Source organism: Pleuronectes platessa, chromosome 4 (assembly GCF_947347685.1).
Source record: "Pleuronectes platessa chromosome 4, fPlePla1.1, whole genome shotgun sequence".
Classification (NCBI taxonomy): Eukaryota; Metazoa; Chordata; class Actinopteri; order Pleuronectiformes; family Pleuronectidae; genus Pleuronectes; species Pleuronectes platessa.
In genome coordinates this window covers 6,197,055-6,210,051 of record NC_070629.1, presented here as the reverse complement: position 1 = coordinate 6,210,051, position 12,997 = coordinate 6,197,055, and the positions used below count along the sequence as shown (strand labels likewise).

Genomic DNA, 12,997 nt, shown 5'->3' with positions numbered 1-12,997 from the left:
GTGACAACATCAATCTGTATTAATTAATCAATCAAAATGTATTTACTTTGTCTGTTGTGCATTTATGTCTTAAATGTGTAAAAAATAATGTTGAAGATCAAGGGCTCAGAGATAATTTGGGACTGCAGATCATTTCTTTTAAAGGTAAGGTTGGAAAAATAAAGCAATTGTCGAAGCATACATTTGGTAAAGGTTCCCAAATTCATTTGTTCTGCACCATTCACATTCCTGTCAGTGGCTTTACAGAATCCTACTGAAACACAGGAGGTGGCCAACAAAGGCAGAGAAGAAAAAAACTGCTGGCAAGCAAACATTCAGTATTGTGGGTTTTTCAGAGTGTTTGATGAAGAAGAAACTGCATTCAGCACAAGGGGATTTATGACTCACACTGATTTTAAACATTTTCAGTTAGGACCATTTTCATCAAACTTTTGGTCAGTTATATCTGGCAGAATGGCTCAGTTCTGGCACCTCCCTACCTTCCCACATACGTTGAAAGCCTGAGGTAGGGAGAGCACACCTGCCAAACCGCCAATGAGCTTTCATGGAGAGAAGCAGGCTGAGCAGCAGCCCAAAGAACCAGGTACAGGTCATAGCAGGCATCAATGACAACATGTGGAGATGTTGGGGAGGAGGTGGGTTGCAAAGTGACTTGCAGTGGTAGCATGAAGGGTTGGCAGCTAAAGCAGCTTAAATAGAGTTAAAAAAAAAATCTATATGGAAATTCTACAGGGCACCTATTCAAGCCAGTGGAATAGCTGACCGAAAGGGAGATTCATCTTACCGGTGTTGAGGTCTTTATACTCGTGGGAGAAGTGCTCATTCTGGTGCACCCACTCTCCGTTGCATTTGAAGAAGATCTGCAAGGCGGGCGCGGCTCGACAGCGCAGCTTGATGGGGTTGCTCTTGACTATGTAGGCGTCCTCCGGCTCCTGGATGAAGTGCGGCAGTGTGCCCTGCACCGATGGTAGGGTGTCAGGCTGAGCATCACCCGCGGCACCTGCAAAACAACACCAGAGTCACTTAATCTTCCCACTACATCTGTTTTACAACAGCGCTGAAATGAACAACAGGGAGACTGACAGAGACAAAGGTGATCCACGTCCTTTTCACTTAGATACACAATTCAGTGAGTTAGTGTATTTTTCTTTACCAACAGCAATGTAACAGCAACTGCTTCTTCATTTGAACCGATTGTTCGGTGGACCATGTTTTGAAATCCCCATTCATCAGAACCATATTGCAGAATGGCAACATAGACACAAAGTCGAAGTCGTGCCCCATTCAAGCGAAACTGGTTTCCTCAGAGCAATTTGCAGATGAATGAAATCAGAGCAGACCAAGTGGAGAGAAATTATGAGAGGACTGATTGCCCAAATTGTGGCTGTTGAGTCTGAATACATCTTATCTCAGCCACAAGGCTCAGATTGTGTTCCACACGAAGACAAAAAAAAAAACAGACAAAAACAGTCTTTGTGTTGCCGCCAACGTGTCATCGACGTTAGGAACAATTCCCAGCAGGTTAACCCTTTTCTGACTTCCAGCCTGGTGAGAACTGGGCCCAGTTCTCTTTTACTGTTCAATGCAGCAGCCGATTGATCCGAGCAGTTTTTGAAACACCAATCTGAGCGATCGTGAGAGCATGACTTTGTTTGAGGGATTTTCTTTTCATTTTACTTTGAAGGTGGGTGTCAGCTTCACATGGTGTCCTGTACTCGCCTCCTCCGAGTAAAGCACACAGATTTCTATGGGGTCAGGGCAATAAGGAACAGGATGTTTCTGATCCTGTCGTCCCCGGGATCTTTCTCGGAATTACGCCTCAGTCCCATCAGGGCAGCGCCAGCTAAGCTATTCAGTGCCGTAAAAGCCCATGAAAGCTATTATACCCCACCATCAAATCCAATTCTGTTCTCTGAAATCGAATCGGCCGCCTTGCCACCTCTCTCAATCAATGTTGTCCTTGTTAAATGGGTAAATGAATGGGTGCAGGTGTAAATAGAGGCCACACATAAAACAAACAGTGTAGGGGGGGGGGGGGGGGGGGTAGTGGATGAATGGGAATAATATGCTGACACTACCTACCTAGAGGTCTTTTTCTTAGTGTTCAGTACCTGATAATACTAGGTACACGGTATGATGCTATTTTCTATGGGAAGTCTGTAGGGTGCTTTCACACATATTTTTGTGTATATATTGTTATTTGATTCATTTTTAGGTCCTTTCTGTTCAAAACGAGCTCAAGTATTCTGCTACAATCCTTTATTAAGTGGTAATAGGTTTGCATCGTGCCCATAGATTGGCTTTGTCTCGGGAGAGGAGTTACATGACGTGGAACTGTGCTGGACAAGTGGGACAAACAGGAAAACAAACAACTAAACACACAGGTATGATTTTTATAATGAGAAACATGAGGAAACGCACAACGGTAGCAATTTCCTCCATAACCAGTGGAATAACGGCTGGAAAACAGTTCCAAAGCAGGCGGAGATTCCATCATACATTATATCACGCTCCTGTACGCTGGTGGATAAGAGGGACCAAACTTGATGATGGGATCGGGGACAGTAAATGAAATCAATTCATTACATCCCCAGAACTCGGCCCAGTGCACACATCCCATATTAAATTGACTTTCGACGTGATATCTTTTGTTTTTCTCCTACCCCGTCTCCAGGTATTACATATAATACATTTAAAACCCATTATATATATTTTCCATACATGACACTTAAAGAAGAAAAAAAACACATTAAAGACAAGGAGACAAGGTATAGTGAAGAAATCAATGTGATGGTGAACCCCTGGTGTGTGAACGTCACAGGCTGCACCACAGTTTGAGCTGGGTTTAGCCCTCACACATCACATATCACCTGACGTGGAGGTGAGCCATTACACAGGCTACAGACAGCTCAGTTCCACACACACTGCATCCCACTTCTTTGATGTATTGATTTTGCATTCATTATAAGGGACAGGTAATGAAGGGAGAGGTTATTTTGAAACCTTGCATTTAATTATCCTTTCTCCAAACTGTTGGATTTTCAAAGAACGTCGGTACTTTGTCTAACCTGGCACAACCTGTGCCCCCCCGGAGAGCTGCCTTCAAAAGAACGATCACTGGCGCCCATCTGCACACGGTTCCATGAAACCACAGTTTCCCCTGCTGAGTTCAAATTACTGAAAAAAATACACGGCTCCTCCATCAGCTGCTCATCATCCCTTCTTCTATATAGCAGATATTATGACCCGACTAGTTTACTAGCTAAAACACTGAAAGTAGAATTTCAATGTTGCTGTATAAGGACACTTTGGATTGTATACGAGTAGAGATGATAAATAATGATTCATATGAAATGTAATGCAATTACTACAATATACTTTATACAACTCTGTGAATGGGAGGGAGGATGACTTAGGGGGTTGGTTACAGCACCAGCCATATACTGCTCCTTGGATTTGGAGGTTTATTAATCATCATCATTCCAACCTGTACCTCCACCACAGTTGATGCCCTACCTCACATGTCAACCGCAGTGTTTCCCATTATTTATCTAGACCGTCGCTGCCCACCATTTTCTAATTACGCAGACAGTCGTAGTTTCAGCTGGCTACCCGCAAATGGCACGCAATGCAGCTCTCTCTTTCACGCACCACTTCTCTAGAGTGTTTAGCCTGTGTAACTGACACTGGGAATCTGTTAGAGAGGTGCACATGCACATACACGTGCACCTTCGCTACCGCTAATTGATTCAATGAATTCTCTGCAGAGAAAGGGAAACTAAATTCCTTTATCCACTCATTTATTCGGCTCATCAAAAACATTGAATGGGTTCTTTCCCTGACCCATACCATAACCTTCCATCACGTTTCATGGTAATCTGTCTGGTAGACAAATAAAATAAAAGATGACTTTCTCAGCATATCGAGGTGGTCAAGTTAAGAGCACAGCAAAGTTTTTAGCTCCTCAGCCTCTTCTAATTTGAGAGGATTTTTTTTACTCAGCTCTGGCAATAGATGGATGAGAGAATCAAGAAGGCAGCTGGGGCTGAATTAGAAGTGAATGAGCTTCTGACTTTCTCCCAAAATGATCATCTTACAAGTAAACATAGATGAAATCACAGCACAGCCATTGTCATTGTCACAGTTACGAAATCAGGCCTTTAGCTGAGCAGAGAAGCAGCTTGGAAACAGCTTGACAGGGACTAATGTTCCATACTGCTGTGATACACTGTACATGTGAGCACAGAGCAGAGGAGAACAAGGACAAGCTAAGAGACTGAAACTAGCCGACACTAGGCAGAGTGTGAATACAATGCAAAGACCCCACATATATGATAATTAATGTATTACATCATCTAGCAACACTTTTTTTAACAGACTTTTTCCAGCAGGATTCACCTTCCACTGAGGGTGTAGTTGCTGTCTCATTCAAACAATGTCCTCATGATCACCTTTTCCTCTGAATTACGTGTTAAGTGGACATCTTCAGCAAAATCCGTTTTTTTCTCCAGAAATGATCACATCAGGTAGATTTAAGGGAGGCCACCATGTAAAGATCTTCATGATTACACTGCACATTTTACAACACGAGATGCTTGTTGTCAGTATCTGTAGAGTTCTTACGTCGAACTCTAAACCTGGGTATTCACACTCTTTGATAAGCTTGTTTTCCAGTTATAACCTAGACTGAGGAGCCATGCCATCATCTGTCCAGTTACGGTTCCATCACGAACTCTAACTTGGAGTGTTGCATCGTCCCTTCATTGCAGAGACGTGTCTTTATCCTTGACGGTTGACTCTCCTCTCATCATGAGATCAGACTCCATTACTCTGTGATGCGACTGTGCTCTGCTGCTGCACGGAACAGACGCCTCAGTTTCTAAATACAGAGTCAGACTATGAGTCGATATCTAGTATTTGATAAAGTGCAGTTTTTCCTTTGATGAACGTGGGCGTTGCCACTGATACAAGAAATGGAACCAAATGGGCTCAGACTGTGAGGCGGGTGAGTGAAATATTAACTTGTTATGGGCCTGAACACCTTTAATGCTCACTACTTCAGCAACCCATGTAGACTGGACCCTTTCCTCCCTCATCTTTCTAACATTGGCCCAGAAGGGTCTGTGTCTGACCACTGCTAATTTCTTTGTTGAAGTTGTATGTTCATCCTTCCAGCAGCGTTACAAAGCTAGAAAGAAGGAGTAGCTTAGCATTTGTTTTTTGGTTTCTCAAAATTCATCTCCCTGTTATAAATGGTGCCTGTATATGTTCCGCTATGAATTCTATAAACTAATCAACATTTTTAATTAGTTTGGAAGACTTGATTATTCTAAATCTCTACAATGACATCTAATTTTAAACTCAGAAATTTGCTTTATATTCAATGTAAATTATAATTATTATTTAGGACCTCGGAGAATTATAGTATACTTGTAAAACAGGCAACATCAATAACCACTCTGATTGACGATTTCATTTTATTAAAAACATTTTCCTCTGTCTAGCCTGTTAATTACTGATAGTGAGTGTCAGAAATACAAGCATAAATACCAGTGCTGGCCATGAATCGAAGAAACAGCTCTTATTGCTTTTGGGAATTTGCATTGAGGCCTGCTAATAAAACCGAAATAAGAAACCTGCTTCAGCATCATTCAAAGCACTAACACGTTTAATGGTTCGGCCATGTAACCCTCCTCCATCCTGCACCTTCCTCACCACTGAGCAGCCCTTCTCTAATTAACTAATTGCTGCTATGATGAATAAAAATAGTCTGACACCGCCGAGCCCAGACAAGCCCTTCCTTTCACTTTTTTTACACACTGCACAACAACTAATGATGCGCTGTGTCCTCTTCTCTTAATGTTTAAACATTCAGCACATTCAAAGGTAGCAGATAATTGGAACAAGGTGACAATCCATGCTCCATAAACCAGGAGCTGTAGCCGTGGCTGTTCCATCCGTGATGGCTGCTCATAAATATCAGCCTTAATGAAGGAAATGACTGCGGCACCAATAAGTCACTTATTTCCTCATTACGCTGGTTAATTTTAACACTGCCTCTAAAATGCTCCCTCGCCCTATCTGCTGCCATTCACAGGTTTCCACCTGACTAAACATGAGGCTCAGTGCAGTGGACCTGCAGCTGATAAATGCCCCGGGTATCAATCTGCATACAGGGACACAGACGACACGGTGGCGGCACTGTCAGCCCGGGCAGGCTGACAAAGCCTGGGAGCCAGGGGAGCATGTTGAACAAAAACAGATTTAAATCAGCAATCTCTTAGAGACACGCCAGGGCAACAACCACTACATGGCCTGTTTGGATACGCAGGGAGGGATTGAGACAGCGCAGAGTTTAACGATGGAGTGTACAGTCATGGAGCTTTAAACGACCAACTTTTGGACCTGAAATGTTGACAGCTAAACCCAATCCCTAGAAAACAAGCTGCACTATTAGGCTCTTCAGAGTAGATTGGCCTCTTGCAAGAACAGTTTATATTTTAATCTTAAATTTGTCTAATTTGACATTTTTTTGTCCGAAGAGTCTGTATGTCGAAATGCTTCTATTTTCAAAAAGTCTGTAGAAACACAATGAACACTTCCTGTGGAGATTTGCACGAATATACATGCGAAGAGTAAATTGGCATCATTAATGACACCCTAATAACACCATGAAAGGCCACACATCCTGCTTTGTACGTCAGAAGTGTTCAAAAATGGAAATGTGACAAAGCTGAACTTTACGAGTTCAAAGGGTGAAGCCCTGATTAAAGAGATCCCAAAAGTCCAGACGTGTTAGCAGCGTCAGCAGTGGAATACAGAGACTACGTAGAGCAGTTCTGCTTGTCCTGTGTCACCTGTGGATCGCACTCTCACAGGAACAGAGACCAAATTGTTCGATATGAAAATGGTTTGAAAAACAAATGTGTTACCACAGCGAGGTGATTGATGAGTGCAACAGAAAGAGGTCAAAGTGACTCTGTGACTAAATGGATGAAACCATATGTGCAATAACACAAACTGCACAGCTGATCTCAGAGACCGGAGACTTGTCGTAGCTAAACAGTGGGAGAAAGCTAAGCAGCTTAGTCGCCCTCTGTTGGCGCTCTGTGGTACATGCTAATGTCACCACGCCTTCATATAACTGTAAACATGACGTGAATTATCGCAATGGAGAATTAGGAAACACAAAATAAAGAGTGAATTAGCTGTGGAAGATGTATCGAATATACTCCATATATCGCAGCTTGTTCCATGTGCGATGTATAAAATGACTGTATCGCGACCATCGAGTATAAATTGTCACGTAAATGTTTTAATCTGTCACATCAAATTCTCTTTGAGTTTAGCTTCTCTCTTCACATGCCCATAGAAGAGTCCCAGGGAGTTGAGGAGCTTCAGACACTTATTACTTATTACACATTATTAATTTTACATTTGTACAGTTTTATAGAGGAGATTGACAAATATCAAGGTTTATTTTTTTTTTTATTTTTTTTGAAGGCCATATCGGCCAGCCCTAGAGTGAATATTTACTTTGTTTCACACAGAGCTAAATCATTGTCAAAATAAACATAAATACAAGCCATGGATAAAATGTACAATGGGGAGAAAAACATTCAACATATCTGTGTGCGCGTGTGTGTGTTTGTGTCACTACTGCAATTTCAATTTCATTAAATATTGATTGGAAAATAACCTACATTACAAATAATGACTGTTTCTGGAGGTTCAGCAGTCGTGGTCAACACAGCAAATTCACTATTGACTCAACGATTAGTCACTGGAATCAAATCTTACATGTCAGTAAAATAAATCATATTCCTGAGTGAAGTTTAGAGAAAATAAAAAACAGACATTATGAGCCATTTTCAGTCATCTGTCCACGTCCCTGCTGTGATTCACTAACCGCAGGCACCTCTAATGTTGTAAACAAGGCTAGAATAATAATAGAATGAACTAACGCAATAACATAGACTGCAGGAGTCTTATTTAACTCCATTACAACTCACTATAAGGTGAACCAGTGTGAAATAGTTGTGTGAGACATGACAGGACGCTGCCATCAAAACAGTTGAAAATCCAGTTTTATATGCGTGTTGAACAGGTGGTTGTATTAAGGGTTTAAGTGGCCTTTTACTTTTTTCTCACTCGGAGTAACAATCACAGTTGTTGTCAACTCCAGTTATCATCACTCCACCAGGTTCAGTTTGTCCACCGCTACCTCTCGGCTGTGTGTGTTTGTGTGAGTCATTTAAAGTTATCTGTCTTCTGGCAACAATAGAATCAAATAGACCTGAAGACTGTTATAGCAACTGTGACAGTTCCCAAGCTAAAGACAATCTGTCTGATAATCTGTCATTCTGCTTCATGTGCAAAGCTCAAGCTCAAGTTGCAATAAACCAAACGTGAAAAAATAAAATTCATCAACACTAGACTAACTGGAATAATCTACTCCTGTGTATTTAAGCACAGGGCCTTCATCAGGGTGATTTATCACTTACAAATATCTACAGACATTAATGATCCCTAAAGGCTGTATCTTAATCAAAGTGATGATTCTATTACAATACCTGCAAATCTAAAGGCATTACCACAACCCTAAGTGTCAAATTTAGGCTGTTACGTTAATGAACATAAACAATTCCCATTAACCATTAGCATGTTAACATAGTCATATTGAACATTTTAGTGTTAGCATTTAGCTCAAAGTATAGCTGTAGAGGGTGGGGATTTGTTGAGATACCTTACCATTGTCTAGAATGAGGATTCGAGGAAAATCATTGACAAGAGAAAAGCACTGAGTCATGAAAACCATGAAGCCTCTGGTGGTCCTGCTAAGTTCCATGATAACCAGGCCAGTAGTTGATGAGCTACTCTGGACAGAGGGGCACACGGTGTGACATAAGGCAAAACGAAAGCAGCGTAAAAATACATTTTAATGATTTCTTTTTGAAAAACAGTTAATATTCAGTCATATGAAAAGGGGCTGAAATTGTCTCATAAATCTGAAGAAAGCTTTAAATTCTCAAATAACTTCAGCCCTTTTCAGACATGCAGTTTGCCTTTCACACATGCACAATGCAGCAGGAGGTTCTCTGCACAGACGCGTTCATAACAATAACAAATCCTCCAAATCATTCGGGCGAGAGGTGGAGCAGCCGAGTGCAGCAGGAAGCGGCAGAAAGTGACATATTAATTCCACTGCGTGAAAAACATGATTTTCTTTACAACACACTGGCTTCGGTTCTTATCGCCACAAACTCTCTTGACATCTTCATCGATGTCTGCCACGTGTACGACACCGCTTTCCACCGGGAAATATTGGTTTCCTTTTTTTTCTACTTACGTCGTGCGTTAGAAGCATCTTAAACTTCCCACTCACTCGCAGTGAATCCAGCAGAGGATCTCCTGCTGTGTTCCCACATCGAGTTCTCAGACTTTATACTAGGAGGCCAGGGGGAGAAAGTCTGCAAAAGCTGTCTAGGCTCAAACTTTTTTTTTTTTTTTTTTAAGATGTCAAATAAAGGCATATAATCTTTTATCTGGTGGTCAAAACAACATACACTTGCCTTTAGATTGATAACTGGCTTCAGCGTCAGTCCTTCACAAATCCTCCACGGTAGACAAAGGGTTCCTGAAAGCCTGACAGCATTCTACTCTTTTCCATGCAAAGCCTCCTGACTGAGTTCAACATTACTATTTCACACGGCTCCTCCACAGCCAAAGTCCTTTAAAACCGTACATTCTTCTCCCCACATCCTCGAGATCACCAGGGATTTCTCATGGATTTCTTCAACAGCTGAGATGGGAGGAGGGCAAAGATGAGGAGAGTCAGCAGTGTGAGTATTGGCTTTACATGGTGAGCACCCTCTCAGCTTTCCAGCAGGAGTGCTCCTCATTTGAAAAGCACAGAGTCGGGAAATGTCAGACTAATCCTTGACACTAAAGGAGAAAGAGTAGCTGAATAAAAAAAAAAACAGCTAAAGGCTCCGCACGCGGCAGCACTGGGAGACCGCTGTGTGAACTCTGGGATATAGGTGCTGGAGACACCGAGCTCTGGTAAATACACACTCAGAGACGTGATTTCTGTGGGTAAGTTCACCGCCATTCACTCTCACGCTTACCTCAACATGAACTCCAAGAGAAATCTGATTTAAAGCTCAGAGGACCCGATGCTCTGCGTTCTTAGCTATGTTTATTTAACATTAGTGCCACACGTACCCTTGTGTACGATGTATTTTAAGATACATTTACAGCTTTGCAAACAGCTCCTGCCTTTGATTTACTCAAGTAGAGTATAAATGTCAACAAGCTTGATTCAGGCACAGTATACGAGTACTAACAGCAGAGTTATTAAGACTGGGAAAGTGAGTTTACTGTGTACAAGAAACCAGATGAGTGTAGTCACACACAGTAATACAGATTACAATTAAATCATAGAATAAGATGCAAATTTAATTCATAGAAGTCTATTGTTCTTTTAGGGGCCAACCTATTATAACATACATTACAAACCTGATTGGCAAGTGTTCGTAGCTCCCGTAATATATCATGGGACCACAGGGCTTCTTGTGCCTTATGGCCCTTCAATCCCTAGAGCACAGTGTATGTCCCCAGTCCCCAGTCGCCTCCAAACTTCCAGTGCACACAGCAGATTTCACACAACCAATTTTAGCGCACACATATTTTAACAATACAGATTCCCGACATAGTTTCTAATGATTTCTTGGTGCATAATCCCAAACTAAAATTTAACAAAAGCTCATTTGCACACGAGTGGCCCCTAGGATCTAGACCTGTGTATGCTTCACTGACCTATATAAGTCATATTTTTTCTTTTGTTTACAGACGGTCATATACAGGTATAGAGAGCAAATCCTGTTTTTAATAATGTGAGAGGCTACAGCATAAAACTTTAAGCATAAAACCTGATGCAATACATTAAGCTCATATACACCCACATTACAGATGCAGTTTTCCTTATAGGTAGACTAAATGAAACTACAGGAATGGAATCATTTATCAATATTATGGGACACTTTCACATGCAAAGACCCTTTTTCCGCAAACCCACAAGAAAACCAATAACATCTGGCTTTTTTTACTGCGACGGGAATGGATACAATCAGCGTTCACTCGAATGACTCTGCAGTAGACACGGGCTTTATTGGCTCTGGCTCTGATCGCCCGAGATGGGATCATGAACATCCGGGTGACTGTGCTTTCTTCTTCTTTATTTTGTCTATAGGTGCTGACGCAGCACCTTGAACTTTCAACCTTTGGAAGGAAATAGCCATGAACGTTTTTTCTTCTTATGAATAACATGCAAATGCAATTGTCTTCTATGTGTCATGCTAGATGCAGTGCTAGCAAAATGCATTTGGTACCTGCGCACTTGTGATGTCCAACATGATGTACTGGGGAAAAAAACAAGAAAGCTAAATTCTATACAGCAAAGGGGAAAAAAGTCAATCCTCTTTTTTTGTGCGGGTTTGTCCATGTTTAAAAAAACAGCTGATATCTTCTAATTTGGCGTAAAGAGGTAAGGCACTGCTTGAGAACCCAGGTGGCTGTAGGGATGTAGCAAGCTTCCTTTTTGGTCGAGGGACACATGAGCCATATTTATTAAAAGTATATAGTTATTTAAAAATACAAGAAATCAAGGTACACATTCAATACCAACAGCACACCTTCCAAGTAAAAACACACAAACACCTGCTCTGGTTTAGTCACTGAGAAGAAAATAACTTAGAGCAGCGGGAGATTTCATTCACTTGCAAGGTGGTGATGTCGAACACAGGCCCCGGGGGAATTAGACCCTCTGTGGGCGATGACTCCATGTGTGTATTTACAGATACGCATTTTGTAGCATGACATTGTCAAGCAATATTTCCCCTCCATCAACAGCAGCACCCCGTGTGCGTCTCAGTGAAGCCTCTTACATGGCCTGTAATCAATTTAAAAAGGTTGAATGGTATGAAAAGCAATTACACGGCACATGTGTCCACTGTCAGACAGCTGGCGGAGCTGCAGTTTGAGAGGTGGGCTCCCCAGTGATTAGAGAGCATGGATCTGGAGCGCTGTCTGATATAGGTTGTTTCTGTTAGATCCTCCTGTTTCACCAGAGGCCCGGGCAGCCTTACAGGCCTGATCGACTGAGACAGCCCCTGACAGTTATTGACAGGCTGCTCCACTTCGACGAAAGGGCAACAGGGAGAGGGGGTGAGAGATCGGGAAGCAAATCTCCATGTTAGAGCTGCTCACACATGGTTTGTTGCTCAGCGTGGGATGTTTTCTTTGGCATTATTTGAAGGTACTTTCTTATGGACCGGTGTTCGATATTGGTTGTTTATTAACCTGTAGAAAAAGCCTCCTGCTGTTCAGGAACAGCATCAGTGCCTATATTATAACTTTATTTTTGTAAAAAAATTAATGCAGCCTGGATATTAGTGACTGGATGACATCAAATACAAGGCGATGGGCAAATTAGCCAAAGAACTGAGAATATGTTGCTGAAAAAAGTTTTTGGTCTTCCTTTAGTGTGTCAAAGCTTTGGTGTACAGGTAAAGGGTCTGTTAAGTAAGCATGGGCCATTTCCACAGCACAAGGAGTCCAACTCTCCCACAGCTCCTGAAATGCCTTGTTTATATTCCTGGCTATTTTGTCTGTAAATCATCTACATTACAGAGTTCAACAGCTTCAACCAGTAATGAGTCAGGGCTACACAGGTCAGGGATCTTTCTAAGTTCACATCCATACTTTCATCAGATTCATGCAACTGCTTCTGTGGCCACCAACGCTTTAAAGACAGTATATCTTCACAGTCCAGTGTGAGAGAGCTTCAAACACAAAGCCTCATTATGCTGGTTTTGGCAATGGCCATTACTGAACAGACTGTCTGGTGGAAATCATAATTTTTAATTAAAAATTAATAAATAAATAAAATTAAGTACAATCACATCTGTTAGTTTGGGGGACGGTCACCGCCATGGCT

General features: G+C 41.8%; 1 protein-coding gene across 1 annotated transcript in view; it reads right to left on the bottom strand.

The window, feature by feature from the left end:
* unc5db (unc-5 netrin receptor Db) overlaps positions 1-12,997 on the bottom strand; it is a 198,809-nt gene that overhangs the window by 114,740 nt on the left and 71,072 nt on the right. Inside the window, exon 3 of the mRNA XM_053420260.1 lies at positions 785-1,000. Within this exon, the coding sequence (XP_053276235.1) occupies positions 785-1,000 (216 nt within the window). The remainder of the gene's footprint in view (positions 1-784; positions 1,001-12,997) is intronic.